Genomic DNA, 22,687 nt, shown 5'->3' on the forward strand with positions numbered 1-22,687 from the left:
ATTCCATCCGCTGAGATATATATCACAACAATTTCCATATAAATCGATTATTTAAACATATTTTTTGTATTTTAAAAACCACTCACATATTATAGGTTGAATCCAGAATCCATCTCTGATTCGTCTATTCCATGTTTTCAAAGTAAACACTGTGAAATTTTCTTTTAATCTGTTCAATTTAAAAGTAGTAACTTTTTCGATAAGTGCACCAAATCTGAGTTACTGCTCAGGATGAGTTACTTTTTCTAGTAACTTTTTATTTTATTTTCAAAGCCGCTTAGATGAGCCAAAGGTAATGTTATAGAGGGAAATTAGGTAGACTGTTGATATGCAATTAGAATCCAAATATTTAATGAGCATGCAGGTGAAACGAACGTCACATAGTTTAAAATTTATTAACATATTATTTCAAGTAGTTGATATATCCTAAAAGAAGTGCATTATTTTCAAAGGAATAAGTGAATGCGACAATAATAAGAATTATTTATTGTCGTATTTTAATTTTATAGAGAAAAAGAAAAAGGATCTTTATTCAAAAAAAAAAAAAAATCTCACTAAAAAATATTACATAAGAGGATTGTCGTTCTCATTTAATATGAGAAGGGGATATTATTTCCCAACTCTTGAATATTAGGGGATAAAGTGAAATTGACTCTAAAATAAATGTATGATAATTATGATAAGTGTGGACTAATGCTATTAGTCAGTGTGAGTCAAGCAAATTTCTTCCCAGATGTCGAAAAAATGATTCAGAAGGGGTTTTAGACTCCAAAATGTTTTTCATTTAAGAAATCCTAAAAAAAATGATTTTGCCTCAGATACTGTTGAAACATTTTATTAGTTTTTTTTTGTTTGTATTCATGATTTATAATCATCATTTATGAGTAAAAATCACCGCGATATTTTGTTAGAGATCCTCTATCACGCGCAAGGCAATGAATTGGAAGGGGAGATCGGGGATCTGGGAATTCGACAGAAAAATCGTAATTAGTTGTTACAATGATAGCCGGCTATAATTTTTTAACAGCGGGGACATTTCTCTTTTTTTTTCCAGTATACTGCAAGTCTTTTTTTTTTTTTTTTGGTATACTGCAAGTTGAGTGACCTTCTATGTAATTTTAGTCTGTTTGGTCAAGCTTTTAAAAATCAGCTTATTTTGAAAAATGCGTATAAAAAAGTGCTTTTGGCGAAAAGTAGTTTGTGTTTGGCCAATTAATTTAAAAAGCACTTTTAAGCAGCAATATGTGTTTGGCCAACCTCTTAAAAAGTGCTTATAAGTGTATTTTTCTCAAAAATACTTTTGGGCAGAAACTATTTTTTTAGTTTCTGAAAAACTGCTTCTACTACTCCCAAAAAACACTTATTTTCTCCGAAAAGTTTGGTCAAACACCTCACTTTTTTAAAATAAGCACTTATTGAAAAAAATAAACACTTTTGGAGAAAAATAAACTTGGCCAAACAGGCTATAACTCTTGAAACATGAATGGTACTCCTTCCGTCCCAATTCTCATAATAAGTCTCACCTTAATAAAAAAGAATATCCCATCATAAGTGTCATCTTAGGAAATCAAGACATAAATTGACTAATTTTTCCAACTCTACTCTTATACAAAAATTGACAAGTTAAAGTAATATCTAGATGATGATTGGAAAAGCCACATAGTAACTTGGTATTGTTGGATTCTCAATATTATAAGGTTTACTACTTGTGCATGTCCTAATCAAATGGAAAAAGTAATTTATTTTTATTATATAGGGGTAATTTAGTAAACTTCACACTGCATTATTGATTTCTTAATATGCGTATTTTTTGCTAAGGTGACACTTATTATGAGATAGAGAGAGTAATTAATAACAAAATGCTTTACACATTCCATATGAATAACAACATTAAAAATTGTTTTAAGATAATACATGGCGAATTATCACATAACTAGTACTCCCTCCGTTTCAAATTAGTTGTTGTGGTTACTGAAAATAGTTATTTCAAATTATTTTGTTATTTTAGAAGTTCAAGACACAAATAGTTATTATTTTTTTTCATTTTACCATTAGTAGAATTTTGTCATTAATGGAGATGATACATAAATAGAGTAAACTTTTAAAGGAGAGAGGTTATAACTTAGACATGAATAAGGGTAAAGTTAGTCAAAAACCTGTCACACCCCAATTCCGATAGGGTATGATGGGCACCCGACCCTTACTTAGAGCCGAGTGAACCCGCTGATTCTCGCTATACTCATAATCTTACTAGACTATTAATCACGAAATGATATGCATAAGGAAAGCTTTTCAAAACATTCTTTTCGTCTTTCTTAAATCAAGTAAAATCTGTAATCATATGAAATTCGTAAAGTAATGCAAAATGATATATCGGCTTACATAGCCTCTTACAAGAATGACATACTATGTACATGACTCTGTCTGCAAAAGTCTCTAACGTAGAACATGATATCAAAACATAAGTTAGGACAGGACCCCAACATACCTATAATGCATCTGACTCAAATCATAAAGAAATACTCTGACTCGGCCATACTCCGAATGAAATAGAGTTTACCAATCTAGCTGATAGCCTGGGAATACCCTATAGTCAGTCTCCTGTATAATCTTTCCTGCAAAATAATCTGGGGCTGCGTGGCATGAACACAGCGCCCCCAGGCAAAGGGACGTCAGTACGAACAATGTATCGAGTATGTAAGGCAGCAGTAATCATAAGGAATGAATCATAAATCATAATGAAAGTACGAGAAACAACCTGTACGGTGAATAGCCCTGAAGGCAGAGAACAATAATGTAAATAGCCCCGAAGGCAAAGACTAGTAATGTAAATAGCCCTAAAGGCGATGACAATGCATGCTTCCATGTAAAATCATTTATCAAATGCATAGGCCCTTAAAGACAGAATCTCTCTCATATAACGTACCCGGCCCTAGTGGGACTCGGTGTGTATAACGTACTAGGCCCTAGTGGGACTCGGTATGTATAACGTACCCGGCCTGTATCAGGACTCAGTGTGAATAGTCAACTGATTAGTGGTTGCACATCTATGTGCCGTACCCGGCCAACTATAGCGTGGCTCGGTGAAGTAAAATAGTGTATACATATATATAGATGCAAATGAATGCAAGTGAGACTCATAAGATTATTTCTGATACTCTTTGAATAACCTGGAAGCATAATACCCTCGAATGTCACTATGAATTATAATATCAAAATAGGACTTCAGGAATCATAGACACGTATCAGGACATAATGAAATTTTTGAAAATCAAGAACATTAGCCATTATAGTATTTAAGAATAGAAGCTTCTTTGGAGTTTATACGTTCGTTTTTCATTTGTTTCATATAGACCATGCCAAAAGAAGAAAAGAGAATAGCCTTAACATACATCGAGTCATCGATTGACCTTCTGATAAGTTTACTGGAGCTACCGTACCATTCCCTATAACAAGAAATGTAGGTATAACCTCATATAATGCTAGCGTATTATGTATATGAAGGATAACTTGGTCCTAAAATGAAATGGGCAGCATCTCCCTTAGTCTTCTTACTCTCCCAAACCTACAGGAGGTACGATAATCCACAAACAACAACAACAATAATTCTTTCCTCGACCAGTTTTCTCTAATTCTTTGAATCAGTCCTCGACTAGTTTTCTCTAATTCTTTCCTTCATTAAGTTACTCAAAATACTTTTAACTTCTTTAATCAACTCTTAATACTAATAATCAATAAGAATCATTTACAATAATACTCTAAGAACAGTCCACTGTGGACGTGCCAACAACAACAACCACAACACCATCAAATACGATTCCCTGCTATTAATTTCGCATTTCTCATTTCATAATTTTGCTATGACCTGGACGAACTTAAATATAATTAGGAGAGAAGAATTCTTACCTTATTTGTCAAGAAATCTTCTTCTTCCACCTTACTTTTTCACCTTACTTCATTTCGAAGAAAGCCCGAATCCAACCACATGGCAAAACGAACAACGAGATCGAAACGGTGCACGAAACTCGTATGTAGTTCTTGAGAAAAATATTACACTTTGCTCCTTAGGAACTTCACGTTGATATTAAGGGACTGAAACTCACGTTACTTGTTGTGCCTTTTCTTCACACATTGAGAAAGCAATATATATATATATATATATATATATATATATATCAAAATGATTGAAACGTTGCTGCTCAAACTTGGAGCTAACATTCTGCCATGATTTCTTAAGAGGGAAAATTATTTCCTAGTTAAGATGAGAATTATGATGTAAGAAGTACTCCTATTCTAATGGACCGTAGAAACATGTACTCATATTTATCCTTTGCATTAATTACCAATAGGATAAAAAAAGGTACTCATCTAGGTGTCAACAGCAAACCACTTATATGTACTTAGTCACTTAGTCATCTCATACTATGGACACACGTGGACATTTTCCCAAATAACCACTACACACTTAATTAATTTTTTTGATGTCAATTCATTTAATAATAATTATTTTCAACAATCCTCATATACTCATTATCACGATCACAAAATATGGTACTATTCCGTAGTCTCTTTTGGCACACATAAAATATTATTTTCAATCACCGTAGTCACAATTTTAAATCTTAAATAATTAGGACCTCATCCTTTTATTAACTGATCTCTTTATTTGCGTACTTGTGTATGACCAAAATTCTCCGGTGCCAGCAGTTCGAACCATAGCTCGAAAGTACGAGTATAATATTGATAAAACTTATACTCTCTGATTCGCTTAACCTCTAACCTTCACGACACTTACTTATCATTTGTTAACATAGCATAAATTCTTATAACCTCAAAAATAATCTTGTCTTTAAACCTATGTCGATTAACTTACGGAAAAAAATTCAACATACGAAAGTACGGGATGTAACAATACCTTTCCTAATTAGTACTCTCTCCGGTCCAAAATAATTGAGGTTTTAGACTTGGGCACATGGATTAAGGAGTTCACTTAATTAAAAGGGGCTTTGAAACTATAACAAACATTAAATTTGTTCAGTGAATTAAAAATGTGTCAAGGGTAAATTTGAAAAAAGAATAAAATGCCATCTTGATAGACCAAAACCTCAATTATTTTGGATCAACTTTTAGAGGCTAAATCCTCAATTATTTTGGATCGGAGGGAGTATTTCTTAAGGGCGTGTAAAACAAAAAAGCGAGAAATAATTTAAAACGGGGGAGTGAATATGGTTAGAGAAACAAATTTGGGTGCCTATGTTAGAACATATGGGAAGATGCAGTAGCAGAAAACTAGGTGTCTTGCCTTGGAAATAAAGGGATGCAAGAGGTCATCTGTCAGACAAGTGAAATGAGGAGCAAACTGCAAGTATAGACAGTGGACGTTCGATTCAATTGTTGGTGTATACGAACAAAAGCTTCCGTAGCCTTTACTTTTCTCTAACATAAAGCTAACCATTACTCATTTCCTATAGACTTAATTCTTTGACCCTTAACTTAATTATTGATTAAGAAAATTAATGATTCATGATGTATCAACTCCTTCCTCTTCCCCTTGCTCAATCTTGGATTGTTGGTGACAATGAGAGCTCATTTAACCATCCATTTATCAAAACTACTAGTCGTAGATTACTAGGAATATCATAATTATTATGAGCATCCACCTGCTCCAACCTCATTCTCTGTTGGCCAAACATTTATATATTCATTAGAAAAAGACAGAACCTTCCAAGTTAAAAAAAAAATGTGGGTGAAGATCATGGAAAATCTGGATTTATTTTTGGTAGAGACAAAAAAGTTAGATGATCATTTTTCATTGGTTGAGGCTACAAAGTTATCTAGGACATGTGCAGGTGAGAAAGTAGGTGTTGCGTGAAATAGTTGAGGTGTTCGCAAGTTAATCCGAACATAACAGTTATTCAAAAACATTTTCAAAATTAATTTTTTAATTAATTTGTTTGAGTGTCGGAATAAGCTACCTCAAATTAAATAATTGAGTTTTCATACGTAGAGGACTGACGTATTTCTATAATAATCTTATTTGAACTTATAGTAGGTAGACTAATTAATTAGCGCATATAATCCCACATGCTAAGAGTAACATGTTTTAGGTAATAGAACTAATTTTGACTTGGATATGTATGTATGGTACGGTGATTATTCTGGTATTTGTTGTTCACTTGCCTCGTAAATTTAAAAAAATGGTCAAAGCTAAGACAACTTGTGTCTACCCCACAGTTTTATCTTCTTAATTTTAGTTACCAATGGGCTCCTATCATTTTTATATAATCGGGGAATGTAGTGGGATAAAATAGAATTTCTCCACAGTTAATTAGAAATCTTAGATTCAAATTCTAAAAGTGAAGAAATCCTTAATAAGAATTGTTTCCCCTTTATAATTTATCTTCCTCTATGCAAATTTGCATTAGTCTGATCAGTTATCAAATACCAGATGATTATATAATTAAAAAAAAATCATTTTTATAGTTTCAATTTCTAAGAGCTCATTGGACAGACATAAAACATACAACTACCTTAATGTATATAAAGTTAACAAGAAAATGACGATCTTCAGCCCATTTGTGGGTTCCATGACTGTTGAATATCTTAATTAATCCGAAATGTATAAACAAAATGGTAGTTCATTGTTATTTATCCTTAGTGAAACTCTTTTATAAAAATGATATGACATATTTAAAACTATAAAACTTAAAAATATTTTTGATATATTATACACTTCTAATTTAAGACCTCAATATTCAAAAGTATTCTTTATATTCTTAAAATTCGTGACCAGATAAACTAAAACACTTAAAATGGAATTGATAGAGTAATATTTAAATTCAAAAAATCACTCTGTCTTATCTAATTGATTGAAATCTTTAATATGGACATGATTTTGCAACTCTTAATTAATACTAGTAGTAGTTAAACCAAAATTGAGAAAGCTTTAAAATATATCTCTCTCATCTAACAGTAGTTGTTAGTTTGCTGGAATAGTAGGAGGAACAAAGTAGTTTGAAACAGATCGGAAGCAAATTTCTAAACCTGAGAAGGACAACTCTCCAGCAACTGATACTCCAATTTCCTTCCAGAAAATACTATTTCACCAAATCTTAAATAAACTACCCAATTAAACTCTTAACAGAAAATATAAATTATTCAACATGTTAGTCTATCTTTCACTATTCTCTTCTTCTATATTTCCTATTAATCTTTCCTCCATCACATATTCCTCTACTCCTTATTCATGCATTCATTTCGCAGTCGAAAAAACTCAGTCTTCTCCTCCAACTTATTCAGGATGAAGCATAGTGGCAGGAAGAACAATAGTTTTTCCATATTTGTGGTGGTATTCTCTATATTCCTCTTTGGATGCTTCATGTACAACGAGGATGTAAAGACAATTGCTGAATTCCCATTTTCCATGACAAGAACTCAAGATATCATCAACAATGAATCTTTGAATCAGGAAAATGGGGTTCAAGAAATTAATACCAATGTTGAGGATGAGAACAAAGTTTCATCTGTAGTGATGAATTCAAAAACAGATGGTATCTCTGAACAAGACAAGAAACAAGAAGTCACGAGCTTGAAGTTCAATGATGACGCGAAAGATGAAGAAAAGATTGAAATGCCTGATGAAGAAGAGGAGAACATTGAGTTGCCACCTGAAGATTGTGATCTTTTTACAGGGCAATGGGTTTATGACAATGTCACACATCCAATTTATAAGGAACCAGAGTGTGAGTTTCTCACAGCACAGGTCACTTGCATGCGAAATGGAAGAAAAGACTCCATGTATCAGAATTGGAGGTGGCAACCAAGAGACTGTTCTTTACCCAAGTATGAACATCATTTTCCAATTCTTGATTCTTTAATCTTTATTTTTTGTTTGTCCAATTTTAACAATTACATTTAAATTTTAGGTTTAAACCAAAGTTGTTGCTTGAGAAACTGAGAAACAAGAGACTCATGTTTGTGGGAGACTCACTGAACAGAAATCAATGGGAATCCATGATTTGTTTGGTTCAATCTGGAGTTCCTTCAGGCCGAAAAACCTTAAACAAGACCGGTTCTTTATCTGTTTTCAGAATTGAGGTATATATCTTCACTTTTTTCTTTTTTATTTAAGAAGCAACATTAATTTTTCAAACGATCAATTATCCCTCAAATACAATGATTATGCTTCGTAACATGAGGCATACTCCTCTTCTTCTTTTTTTCTTTTTCGAACCGCCTAGTTATTGATAAAGTATGAAGAACATTTGTTGAGGGAGATTATTCCTCATATGTTTTGAAAGATTGGCATACCAACCCCTTCTATCTTTACATCAAGATAGGTCAAAATAAATGTCCCTAGCTTTAAGTGGTCTAACACTGAAAGATGCCACCTTATTAAATTACTCCTATATAAGTCCCGGATTTAAGTGACATTAATAAAACATTATTCATTGCTTCTATATAAGTTCGTTAGTGTATAGAATTTTCAATCTATCGGTCTATTTAAATGTGTTATAGCAGGCTTACTGACTTATTACTTAAGTAACTAGTTCCACTTATTATGGACAATTACTTGTGTTATTTTTTGAGTTACTTAATAGTGTAAACTCATAATAAGCTATAACCACGATTTAGTAGGTTTGCTTACATTTTAATTTAATGACTACTGTTGCTTAATATTTAATCTTTGATTGGTTGGATTGGATTATCTACAAGTAAGAAGATAGAGATTCTCTATTTAAAAACACCTAATACTGGTGAAGTGGTTAGTCAATCTATGAATAGTTGTTGGGCTGCTCCCTTGAAAGAAGCTTTTGTTATACTTTTCTCTCTTTAATAATAGATGTCAATGTGAATATGTAGGATTATAACGCCACAGTAGAATTTTACTGGGCTCCATTTCTGGTGGAATCAAATTCAGATGACCCAAACATGCATAGTATATTGAACCGAATCATCATGCCCGAATCAATCGAAAAGCATGGCAAGAACTGGAAGAACGTGGACTATCTCGTCTTCAACACATACATTTGGTGGATGAATACTTTCGCCATGAAAGTTCTGTAAGTAATAGTCAAAAAGAATCCAACTTGATTTGTTTTTTCTCTGCTGCATTCAACATTTATGTTTGATATTTTTCCCTACAAAAACAGACGAGGGTCATTCGATGAAGGGGAGACAGAATACGATGAGATTGAGAGACCAGTTGCTTATCGGAGAGTTTTGACAACATGGTCGCAGTGGGTAGAAAACAATGTGGATGTCAATCACACTAAAGTCTTCTTCATGAGCACGTCTCCTCTTCATATAAAGTAATCGCCATTCCCTTTCGCTTTTTATCCATTTGGTTATGACTTAGAAGTTACCTTTTCCTTTATATACGTTATCACGCTACCTAAAAGAGAAGTACATGTAACTATCTATGAAATGTGAGTTAGTACGCTGAAAAAAAATGCAGTTTACCTAGCTACTACGTACAGCAGGTTAAATTACACTAATAGTGTTAAAAAAAATCTCATTTTCAGTCTATACAAAGTTAAATCCCTCATATCAAATAAGCCTTAGCAGACATTAAGGACCAAACTGTGACGATTTTCTGAAATTTTGGTTACCCTTTGCAGGAGTTTGGATTGGAACAATCCTGATGGGATAAAATGTGCGAAAGAGACGACCCCAGTATTAAACACATCAATGCCGCTAAGTGTTGGGACAGACTGGAGACTATTTGTGGTAGCAGCAAATATTACTCAATCCATCAATGTCCCTGTTTACTTCCTCAATATCACCACTCTATCGGAGTACAGGAAAGACGCTCACACCTCTGTTCACACCATTCGACAAGGCAAAATGCTATCGCCGGAACAGCAAGCTGATCCAGCCACCTATGCTGATTGTATTCATTGGTGCCTCCCTGGATTGCCCGACACTTGGAATGAGTTCCTCTATTCGCGTATTCTAACCCACTCTTGATGCAGGCTTTTTTTCTTATAAAAGTGGTGTCCGGTCAGTTTATACGCGCTTCAATTATTCCACTGGATATCCGTTACTTCAATCATTCATTGTGCAGCTCCCCACTCCAATTTCTATATATATTTTTTCTTTTTTTGGTTTAAGAACCACAATTCTAGTTTTGGTGCTTTGTTTTTACTTTTTGTCCTTGTTATTTTTTCCTAAAGAAAAGGAAAAATCTTGTAGCTGTGATTGCCCATTTGTCCTGAGTTTTATGGTGGTCCCAAAGATCTTGTTGGGCTTTTTGTTTATCTTTTCCATTTCAAGGACCTGATGACTAGGTAGGTCTCACAAAGGAAAGAGTCTGCCAGTTGGGTAAACATCAATGTATTTACGACCATTATAAAATCAAATTCTATTTTCGAAGAAAATAAATGAATAATGTATACCCAACTGACAAGTGTATGTATCATGTATGTGTCTCTGCAGAAACTTGTGCCATTCTTTTCTTTTCTTTCTCTTTTTGCCAAATATCTACAATTAGTTCTTTGTAGTGACGTGAAATTTTTCTTGGATTTTTAAATGATCCCGCAGAACAACAGCTCAAGCTGGACATTGGTCAATAGGGTCAGTGCATACGGTTGAAAATCTTATGAAAAATACTCGATCACGAACATTGTAGGGAATTCTCGAACAATCTCATAGCTTGAGGCGTGTATTAAGACACTGTCCTTAAGGATATTTCACCTGATGTATGTGCATTTCAGGATTCAACAAGCTCTTCTAGTACAAAACTAGGAGCCAAAATCTAATAAAAATTTCACAAAGGTAAAAATCGAGCATAAGAGAATATAGGAAGGAGGAATTTGATTCTTGGGTTTTTTTCTATCTCACAAAATGAACACACAAGTTCATATATAAGGGAATATGAACACTGATGTCTAATTGTTGCTGCCAACTTTCCAAAAATTTAAGTGGAGTAAAAGCCATAATGGCAATTGACAATAAATACAATTTATTTGGCCAAATTGAATAGAGAGACGTTGGCAACATAATTATTTGACCAAATTGAATTGTAGACATTAAGGAGATTAATGAAATGATTCTTTTTCTTTTTGAGATATAATATTTTTTTTTAACACACACAATATACAGAATAAAAATTATTCCCACTCAATATGGACATTAGAAACAAATGAACAAATGACGTATATCTATTATATAGAATTAAGAGCCCGTTTGGATTGGCTTACAGCTTAAAGCTGTTTGCAGCTTATAAGCTGAAAAAAATAAGTTGGGGTAGTCCAACTTATTTTTTTTGGCTTATAAGCTGTTTTCAGCTTATAAGCTGCTTTAGATAAACTAAGTCAAATGAGTCCAATTATTTTTTTGAGCTTATTTTAAGCATAAAATGACTTTAAGCTGGCCAGCCAAACACTCAAAAAAGCTGAAAATAGCTTATAAGCCAACTTATAAGCCAATCCAAACGGGCTCTAAAATAGCTAAATAGCTAAAAGGAGGTTTTGTAAATTTTTTTGTATTTTGTAGCCAGCTCAATTATGCAAATAATTCAAGAAAAGATGAAAAATATACCTGTCAGAAGTGGGATTTGAACCCACGCCCTCTCTCGAAGACCAGAACTTGAGTCTGGCGCCTTAGACCACTCGGCCATCCTGACACTGGTGTGGGAAAGATCTTCATCTAGATAATACTATCCAACCGCAAAAAGATTAGCTTTAAAAAAGTTTTGATATAATAAATAAATAAGATTGATGTCAGATTAAATAAGTTAAGAAAATGTATTTTCCTCTCTTCCTTCGAATACAATCTGATTATGATAATTTGTCTATAATATGCGCGTTCTGTTATTTCATTGTCTTGTTATTGGCAATAATTCCTTCAGGATTATTTTAGTTTAGAATAAGTTAAGTTATCTTGGATTTATGGATTGTTTTTCCAATTGATATGGGATAAATAATATCAAAATTTGGTATAAATTTATGTCGATATTAATAATAATTCATAAACGAACACTGAGTAAATGTATTTCAAAATTTAGAGCGAAATTAGGATAAAAATATCAATAACCAAAATTACCCCAAGGCTCAAACTTAAGGGAAACTTACGCATTAGCTTCATCATTTAAATCAATTCTGTCCGATATTATCCTCGATAGGATAAGAAATATGTTAAATTTTGCATGTTCTTTAGTATTACAAGAGGTTTCAAGATGATATCATTTACTGTCGAAACTGAGAATTTACCCTTTCAAAAATATTTAAATTGAGCTAAAAATCTGAAAAGTCATTTTCTTTAATTATTCAAACCAAGTACAGGTATGCTAACCATTTGAGAGCAATGTTTGAAAAGATGTGGACGTGATATAAAGCATTTTATCTAACACCAAACGAGACGTAAGTTCTGGGATGCGGAACTTAAGTGTTACACCCCCTACTTCCGGAGAAGCACTTATCAGATTTTAGCGTGAGTATGTTGAACTATGGCTAAATAAAACAACTTTGGAATATAAGGAACGCAGCATTATTGAGTATATTCTAGTAGTAAAGGATGCACATAAGAAATTAGTAAGACTTTGAAAGAAGATGAGTGTTACTTTGAACGACAAAGTATGAACCAACTTGGGGAAAGAATATCTACTAGCATATGAAGAGTTTTGAAGAAAATTAACCTGCTAAGTTGAAGTTCATAAAGTCTAGTTTTAAATGTAACAAATCGCTCGTCAATACGGCATCGGAGTAAAGAGTTATAGACGTTACAAGTTTGGCTGCACAGGCCAGAGGTTGGTCAGCGCGAACGCGCCACCACTACACGCGAACGCGCAGAAGGGGCTACAGACAACCCAACGCGTCCGCGGCACTTCCCAGCGTGATCACGCAAGGTTAATTTTAAGTCGGTGGAGCCGACTTTGGCAAGTATAAAAAGGGCCCTGTTGGTCATTTTTTTTTTTTATCATTTACCAACCCTAGAGCATTCTATAACATAGATACATGTTCCTACAAGTCCCTATGCAAATTTTGGTCATAAAGTGTTAAAGTTAGCCATCAACGAGGCTCGGGAAGTGTATAGGGTTTTGTAGTTCTTGTTCTAAATATCGAATCTTGACCGGACGAAGGAATCTATCAAAGATAAATAAGATTTCAAGCTCTTCCAACCTTGATTGAGGTAAGGATATTCTTTACTATTAATATTATTAATTGTATTATGGAGATTTAGTTGATAAAGCTTCGTAAAGTCAGTTGATTGGTTGAGAAATTGGGTAAACATCGTGTGGGATGTTTTATTGAGTATATTGGTATTGATGATGATGTTGTGGATATTATTGTTGCTATTATTGTTGTTTTGTTGGTATTTGTTATACCCCATTTTAAACGGGTTAAAGTAGAGTATAACATATTAGAGATTCCTATTTTTCTTTATTTTAAGGAGTCGCCACCTAATTGATTTTAAGATGAATTAGGGCACCTAATTATTAACTAAGGTAAAACTAATTAAACCCCGTTAATGGTCTGCTTAAATTTCAATTCTAGATAAGGGTTCTAATTATCCTAAAGGGAAGGGGTTAGGCATCCTCTAGGATCCGTAACTACGGTTATCCGACCAAACTTAGGTTAATTAATTAATGTTAAAGGTAATGCTTAAATTTAAAAAAAAATGACTTATAAATATTGCTGAAGTTTTAAAGGAAAGGATAAATATGCCATTTAAACTAACTTGTAGAAAAATATAGTGATTTGCATAAAGGAAAACTTCAAATGCCTTTAAAAACAAGACTTATAAATGTTGTTAAGACTTTAAATGAAATATAATAATGCTATTTTAAAATAAGACTAATAATTTGCATAAAGGAGATTTTAAAATGCTATTTTAAAATAAAGCTTATAAATGTTGCTAATGCCTTAGGTGAAACTATAATAATGCTATTCAAAAATAAAATTTGCAAAATATGATAATTTGCATATAAGTAGAAGAAAATGCGGATTTGTGCAGTGTTTTAATAAATATTTGAAACAAACCAAATGATGAGATATTAATTGATTTTGCGGTTTAGGAGTATAAACAAAATACAAAATAGCTGCTGAGAGTTTTTATTTTATTTTATTAACTATACTTTAAAATATGCGTAATTGACTCAAAACTTGAAGAGTTATTTACAAAATATACTTGAGTTTGTATTTGCGTATTAATGCCGTTTTTTTTTATTTTCTAAGATAGTAAGAATAAATTACGATTCCTCTAACTCAAAATATGTATTCATGCTATTTTAAAAATCAATTATAATAAAAAATAAATATCATAGATGCTATAAATAATTTTAATATAAATAGAAGAAAATGTAACTTGCGGAATTAACTATTAGTTTCCTTAGATTAACTACCCATCATTCTAAAACCAATCATACTAAATCCCTATAATTCAACTAAGCTAAGAAAAAAACAAAGAAAGTAAAGGGTTAGTCAAATAATACAAGTTAACTGCACAAGAAATAAAATAGAGGCATAAAATAAATTAAATGGGCTCAGCCCACTTTTGGACTGCTGCTGCGTTCTGTTTGCTATTGGGCTTTGGCCCAGTAAATTTTATATGTGGCTGCTGTGGGTTGTTCCTGTCTATTGGGCTTTGGCCCAGAATTCTCGTTGTCTATTTTCTTTGCTGCGGACAGAGGGGTTGGCTCGGGAATGACTCAATACTATTTATGTTGGACTTTTAGCCCAACACCGAATGCGGAAGAAGAACGAATCCCTCGAACTCGTATGCGATGGTCATGCAAAAAATGAAAGGAAAAAGGATTAGTATGCAATCAATAAACAAGGCTAAACATGTGTAATATATATTGTACTAGGGCGTGTATAGAATTCAGTCGAACAGGAAGCACAAAAATGGTAGTCATGGCATCGTATCCGCTGCTACCAAAGGATAGGGCAGTACTCATGAATCATTTTAAAAATCTAATCAAAATATACAAACCAACAAACAAGAGAAACACTAAACTAAATATCAAATGCGACAGCGTCCCATTCACTGTTATAGTCAATACTTAACCAAACACTTAAAGCAAAACAAACATATATTGAGTTCAACCATTTTAGGCATGCTGAGATATAGAAATCAGATTAAGCATTTAAAAAGAAGAATCTTAACAGGTGCCTCAAGTTTACAACACCTAAACATAACAAACCAACTTAAGGTCAGACCAACTGAAACGCACCCTCGTCAATCGATATTGTAGACATATTGAAAGTAGATATAAAGATGCAGGCTTTAAACTTAGCGAAGTGAATCTTCTAATTTTTAACACATCGCACACAATGTTCGGTTTGACAGAGAAGCAGCCTGAAAAATTTGAACAAGTTGGAACGTCAACTAAACATGTATTAAGATTTGAGAAAATCATTTGATAGTTGAGAAGCATTTTTTTGCTAACTTGTCAAGTCAACGATCATATAGATTTCAGCTCACATTTTGAAGTACTTCAACTAACTACACTAAACATTTGTGAAATTTCCTACTAGATTTCATTCTCGAGTTCATAAACAGCAATTTCAACATGCATTGTTTATAAAATAAAAAATTATCCCGTTTGACATGTAAGTGGGGTGGAAATTGTTTCCAGGTTTCTCCCCCTTTAGCAAAACAGAACCAAGTTAAAAATGCTTTAATAAATTTCAGGAAAAAGACATCAAACTATGGAATCCCTTAACATAGACGGGTTTAAAGTATCTAAACATGTTTAAATGCATAAAGAGAGACAACTACACAACAACCAAATAGACTCTCAACAAGCGAAACATAAGCCGAACTCGAACGAGATATCGAAATAAAAACAGAACTGGAATTGAAAGAAAGGAAAAACAAGTTTAGAAATCATTTGAAAGGTTAAGAGTCAGCTCAAAATCAACCCAATAACTCAAGCTAATTTCGAATAATAAAACAGGCAAGAGGCATGAATCATGATTTCAGACTTCAAAGAAAAGAGAAAACACATAAGCGGAAGCAGAGTTATTGAGGATAGAACCGACATCAGAACCAGCCACACAAACAAACACAAGAGCAGCAGCAGAACCAACCACATAACAAACAAAACACGCAACTAAGGCATGCCACTAACTTAACATTGTATAAAAAAAACAGTACTGATCAGGATAGAATCAGAATCAGATAAATCATGTGATGTGAATCAGGCTAGTTTCTTGACATGTGAAGTTTCATTTTTTGACATGCTTAAGCTGATAAATAGCACTCTGACATTTAAGCACAAACGGACAAAGCTGAGCTAACGTACACTTAAAATAAAACTCATAACCAACCATGTACTGAACCTAGCCATTTTCTACTACCTGAATCTTTATGAACTAACCAAATCATAAACAGATCATGCTTTAAACAAGTCGATCCAGGTTAATCTTTATGCATATGTATTTGTCCAATTAAATTATTACTGCACCTAAACAAGTAGGCTGAAGTTAGTTGATATAAAATACGTTCTCCATATATGCTAATTAAACTAACCGCTCAGCATATTTTAGCCAACAAAGCAACCAACCTTCAGGTTGTCCCAATAGTGATTGATGTGACTAAACTAAACTAAACTACCTCAACATACTATGAACACCTATTACGAAGACATGCCAAACTTTAACTAAATCAAGATAAGCATGTAAACACTTAACACAAAAGAAAAGCAATAGATAGACCATACAAATGCTAAAATAAACACGAGAGGGAATTACCTTCTTCGGGTGCAGCGAAGTGGGGCTCGAACCTCCGATATACCCTCGAACACTTCAAATCCCCGAGTTTGCGTAGACTCGGATGCAAAACAGTAACAGAAGCAAAAAATGAGAATAAAATAAATGATTCGACGCTTTGGATATCAAAAACAGTGAGTTAATATTTTAGGGGAAATTGAGTGTCACGACCCAACCCCGTAGGCCGTGACTGGTGCCCGAACTGGGCACCCGTGTTCCAACCTGTTACATATAACATCAAACTGAAACTACGACAATACGAAAACTTATAAAGGAACTCCAAGTTCGTAACATCGTCATATATATATATATATATATATATATATACTTCCAGATCAACGGTCTCCTGAGGAGTCACAACTAATCATATCATGAAATAATACGCAAGCCGACAAGGCTGCCATCACATATCAATACCGTATGCAAGCCGACAAGGCTGCCATCACATATCAATACCGTATGCAAGCCGACAAGGCTGCTACTAGAGACGAACATCATACCACAGCACATCGTATAGACACAACTGAACAGAACCCATACACAACCCACACATATGTCTACAGACCTTTAAGAGTATCGATAACAAAATATGACGGGACAGGGCCCCGCCGTACCCCTGGATAAACATATACATATACATTATAAGATCTGTACCAAAAGTCTAGACTCCGGAACAACGGAGCTCTCCAAAACAGCTGAGTAGAAGTCCTATGCTGAAGGGTCACCAAACCGACTATCTGTACCTGCGGGCATGAAACGCAGCCCCCGAAGAAAGGGGGTCAGTACGGAATATTTACTGAGTATGTAAAGCATGAAATACAGTAAAAGGATCATAACTGAAATAGAGATTACCAGAAACAAGTATGACTTTTAAAACATCGATACACTTGCCTTATGAAATGAAAATCATGCATATCAATATCATATATCATATATATAACGTGTCCCGGCCCTCTAGTGAGGGACTCGGTGAATAAAGTCATCATATGCCCTCCTGGCTGCCATAACATATCATCATATCATCACATCACCATATCATATATATATATATATATATATCGTGTCCCGGCCCTCTAGTGAGGGACTCGATGAACAATGCAGTGAAACTGTGCACGAAAACGTGTCCTGGCCCGGGACTTAGTGAAAGACATATTGAGGCAGGCACGAGCAGAGTAGTGGGAAACTATATGCAATTTTAAAACATTTTCAAGACTCAATATAATAATCAACACGAATTACCATTTGAAAATCAAGACAATAGTCGTATCAAATACCTTTTGAATGTCACTCGGAAACATATCAAACATCCCTTGAACGTCATCATAAGTATATCACAAAGCCTTAAGGATCATAGTCATATGTCACTATAGTATGAAACACCTTATAGAAGTCCAGTCACTAGTTATCATAGAGTTCCTAAGAATAGGAACGAATATTTATTGACTATTATCCAACGTACAGAAAACTGAAGAGGGAGGCTCAATCACTTGGGAATTGTAATATCAAGAAGTGAATAAGAATAATGAATATCACTCAAAGCTTATGAATGGAATTACCCCAAAGTTCATATCAGTCATCACTTAAGTCGAAGACATGCCAAAGGAAAGAAGGGACAGCTTTACATACCTGTTAGCGGCTATTCGTAACCCGTTCGTCTCGATGCTCTTTTAGCCTATTTAATATAAGAGTAATGCTATCGTTAGTAACTATATTTTCTAGTTTACAAATCTATAGCCCATTTCTTATAGAACCTATATTTCAGCTTATGTATTCTCGTTTAGGGTTTTTCATTAGTTAGGGGCTTAACGAAAATCGGGCAGCATTTCCCCTATATATTCGCCTAACCCGAATTTCTAATTGTCCTCCTGTCAACACAGAAATACCAAAAACAACACTATATATAATAAATTCTCCCAATTCATCCCATACCAATTCTAACAACCCAACAACTTTCCTTAATCCATTTCAACCCACAATTTCGCATAACATCGATTTCATGCATTTTCTTAATTCCATTTTCGTCCAATCCAATTCTAATAATTCCATTACAATACTATTAACACAATTACACCATAAAACAATAAAATCTTGCCTTAATTTTCTCGGAGGAATTTCTGCCCTTAATTGCTCCAATTTCGCAATTTCTTCTTCCCCGATTCAATATCCAACGTTGCTATCACCCCCCTGAACTTGCAATTTACTTGAATCATGATCAAAATAGCAACAAAACACACATTTTTTTTTCAATCACCATGGCTGGCCGAGCAGCCATGGGAGTTTTTTTCTTTCTTTCTTTTTTTCAACTTTCAATTCTTAGAATGAAATGTTTTGTTGATTCAATAATCAACCATTTATATGGTTCCCTTTAAGTTGACACGTTGCCATCTCCTTGTGACTCACCATTTTCTGTTTTTTTTTATTATTATTTTTTTAATTTAAAAATCGGGTGGGGCCCACTAGATGATATAATTAATTAACATAATTACTTTTAATTAATAAATAATTCCCACTTAACAATCTAATCACAATTAATTAATCCCCAGTCTCCATTATTTTTTTTTTACACTAAATAAAATTTATAAACAATTTATGTTTTAATTAAAATTGAAAATTAAAGATTTCTATTTTGTGTCCGAAAGTGATTCTGTCTTTAACTCGAGTCAATTTGCTTGCGAATAGTTCGACGTATAAATGTACGGGGTATATCATCCTTCCCCCCTTTAGAACATTCGTCCTCGAATGTTAAACTGGTCCTGAACTCCCAATATCTTCTCAAGTGTTCTCTTATTTAAGTATGCCCTTCACATACCTCTTCTATTTGTCGATTCGTTATAATTCACTATAACGCATTCCAGATCTCTACAAAGTCATTCCTGTAATATCTCCTCCTTGTGTTGCTTTCCGAGGTGATAATTCCACGTCATTGCCTTTACTCTCCGCTTACTTCGCAGTCCGTTGTCAGTTGTATTACGGGCTCTTCCGTTGAAATCTTACTTCCTTCTTGTGCTTCTCCTATAGTTATCCCCTTAAGGTATCGTTTCTTTTATCTTACCTCTCGATCTTTAAATGAGCTTTTTATAATGCGTAGACGTCCCTCGTCGGTTTATTAGACTTTAATATCCCTAGAGTGTCGTATGACTCTGATAACCTGTGGGCCCTTCGCAGGTTCTACGAGTAAAATGAAATTTCCCAGGGGGTAAAATTTTGTACTCTAATATCCCTGCTTTACTCCGCAGTGACAGTCCGTACTCCGAAACCCTCAGCATCATGCGTCACTTTCTGACTTTCTTTTAAAGGTCTTTAACTATCACTTGTTTTCACTTCTTGATCTTGATCTATAGGGTTGACTATCAATTAGCGCTAGGGTTCCCTCATATCACAACTTTACTGTCCTCCAGTAACCAATAACCCGCTTGTTTTCCTCTTAACGTAACTGGTAATACTTTAGGCATATTATCTCGTGTCGTGTCTTTATTTTTTTGACTCAAATTCTTTTATTGCCTCTTTGCTCAAATTTGCTCTTAACTCTCCTTTCACGCATCCTATTGCAATCTTTACACAAGTATGTGTAGGTGCTCAAATCAGCCTAGTTAAATGCCTTGGCATTACCTCGCTTGTCTTTATGCAGACCCTATATCCTTCTCTATATCTTTCAACTGATATCAAGGCTTAACTATGACTTTTGTCCTCAGTACTAAATATATTTCTGTAATCTTGTCTCAAACCATCTTATACCTCTCTTTGATGTATCCAAAATATTGCAACTGCATTGTTGTTACTAAATTGTTACTCTTCTTATCAAGTATTCACTTGGTCTTATTCTTAGTATACAAGTATTCGTATGTTGCATAACTATTCCTGTACAATTTGTACAAAATGCATCCAATCTTAGTCATAGGCTTTCCTTCTCCTGCTGGCTTATTCTGCTCTACATATCTTATTGTACTATCACTCACTTGCTGTCTATTTCGCCATACTCTTTCCCCTTCATCTATCCACCATTTAGTTTTTTCATATCCCACTATAGGAGAGATTTCCTATCCTTTCTCCTTTGCTACTTATGTGTCACAATATCATTAGCCAATAACTCCATTCTCAACATCTTAACCTCTAATCCAGTACAGCCTGGCTATTCTTTATAACATCCTTTTAAGTTACTCGTCACCATTCTCTTGTCGTATTCCTCATCCTTGTAAGCCTCCACCTTCTGATGTCGTGTTATCCAAAGTCTTTACCAATAATTCTCAGCACTGTCTCAAATACCATCTTGGCTTCTAACCGCTTATTGTTGGCTTTCAAATTTTACTAGCTTGTCTGAGCAAGGGATCTCACTTGAAGTCTAAGTATGCACATTAAACGTATTGCAGTATCAGTTAATTTCATCTTACACTTTCATTTTTCTCATCCGCTTCCCCCCTTTAGGGTGTACCTACATTATTATCTATTTATATTCCGCTCTATGCCTCCATTTCCAACTTCCTATGATTCTTTTCCAATACATTTGGTATACTGTCTCAAATTCCTATGATTCCTTTTCCAATACATTTGGTATACTTCACCATATCCATGTCTTCCTTTATATCGTCTATAACTTAGATTACCCAGGTGTGAAACCCTAACACAATCACGAGGCGATGAGAACTCTCGATATATAGTACAAAATCTTATCTGATGGTTGGTACTCGAGTAATGCAATTAATGTAGCAATTTGTCCAAAGACACATTCCATTTATTCCGATCAGTGATTAGCTAGTGCTTATAGTCATTTCAAATTCTCCATTCGGTAGCACTTATATTCTAATAATAAGTGTCCCAACCTTTCTTATAACACTATCTTTATCCCAACAGATGTCATCTGTTTCCTTTAATAAACTCACAACACATCAGTTGTTTCGCAAATCTACAATCCTTGTTCCTTTAAGGATTTCACTCTCTTTCGAGGTGAAATCACATATACGCAATACTCATTTATGCCTCCTGCACTTTTACCCTTGTTGTATACCCAATGCTAACTTCTAACTTACTCAAAATCATGTCAAATTCATTTTAATAGTGGTCTTGTCTTATCACCCTCTCGTCATACTACACCTTAAGTTCGTAGCTATATATTTCCCTTTTATTCTATACTCACACGCAATTAATTACGTCTATCTTGGGTGCTTCCTTTAGTATTCCTTTCATTTCTCCAGTCTATGTCCATCTTTTATTTTATGCCCGAGGAATTTTATGCTACTCCTGTATCCTTCGGTAACCACTATTTCTACATAACCCTTTTCTCATTTTCAAAACATATTCTGTTCATCCCTATTTGTTCTTATCATACCAGTCATTTTTGGCATTCATTCTGTCTCGTTGCTCATCTTCCCTTAGTTCGGTCTTTCACAATTCTGTCACTCGTATTACTCGTTTTCCAAGCTATACACGTCATAACGCATCACTACACTGCAATCCCATTCGTTTTCTTCTTATCTTCCTCCTTCTATTAACTTCTTCTCTTCTTGTGTTCGTTTTCACTTTCGTTACCATTTGATCTCTATCCTGAACTTTCCCCTATAGGACTTTGTAAGTCTTTCATATTCGTTCTACATTTGCCTTTCCGTTTCGCACTAATCACATCATATTCTTTAGTTACTTCCTTGCTAGGCTTTACTCATTTCTATAGTAATCCTTATGGTATTCACATCACATCTTGTTCGTAATCCATCCTATAACGTATCACTTCTTAATCTTATTCACGATGCTTACTATATTTTAATTACACTTTGTAGGCTAGGCGTACTTTAACCCTTCACCCCTTCTGATCAATCTTATCCTTTAATATCTCACAAGCTGTCTTATCAATACCTTCATAACTTGTCATAACTCTTCCTCCTCCGTACTTTATCTCAATCATACTACTACTCCTTTTAATTATAAACTCATCGTGACTTATCCCTGCTTATCAGCTTAGTTGATACCTCAATATAACCTTC

General features: G+C 34.1%; 1 protein-coding gene, 1 long non-coding RNA gene and 1 other non-coding gene across 3 annotated transcripts; 1 reads left to right on the forward strand and 2 right to left on the reverse strand.

Annotated features, from left to right (window-relative positions):
• Positions 1 to 2,356: 2,356 nt before the first annotated feature.
• Positions 2,357 to 4,318, reverse strand: LOC132603110 (uncharacterized). Its single transcript, XR_009567987.1, has 2 exons — positions 3,907 to 4,318; positions 2,357 to 2,633 (listed from the first exon to the last, which is right to left on the reverse strand). It is a non-coding gene; the product is annotated as an uncharacterized LOC132603110 (long non-coding RNA).
• Positions 4,319 to 7,166: 2,848 nt separating this feature from the next.
• On the forward strand, positions 7,167 to 10,464 carry LOC132637913 (xylan O-acetyltransferase 1-like). Its single transcript, XM_060354929.1, has 5 exons — positions 7,167 to 7,842; positions 7,926 to 8,097; positions 8,863 to 9,062; positions 9,153 to 9,311; positions 9,621 to 10,464. Exons 1-5 carry the CDS (start codon positions 7,247 to 7,249, stop codon positions 9,967 to 9,969), a joined length of 1,476 nt encoding a protein of 491 aa, XP_060210912.1. The 5' UTR covers positions 7,167 to 7,246; the 3' UTR covers positions 9,970 to 10,464.
• A 1,078-nt stretch (positions 10,465 to 11,542) lies between these two features.
• On the reverse strand, positions 11,543 to 11,626 carry TRNAL-CAA (transfer RNA leucine (anticodon CAA)). Its single transcript has one exon. It is a non-coding gene; the product is annotated as a tRNA-Leu (tRNA).
• Positions 11,627 to 22,687: the final 11,061 nt, after the last annotated feature.

This window comes from Lycium barbarum, chromosome 1 (assembly GCF_019175385.1).
Source record: "Lycium barbarum isolate Lr01 chromosome 1, ASM1917538v2, whole genome shotgun sequence".
Taxonomy (NCBI): Eukaryota; Viridiplantae; Streptophyta; class Magnoliopsida; order Solanales; family Solanaceae; genus Lycium; species Lycium barbarum.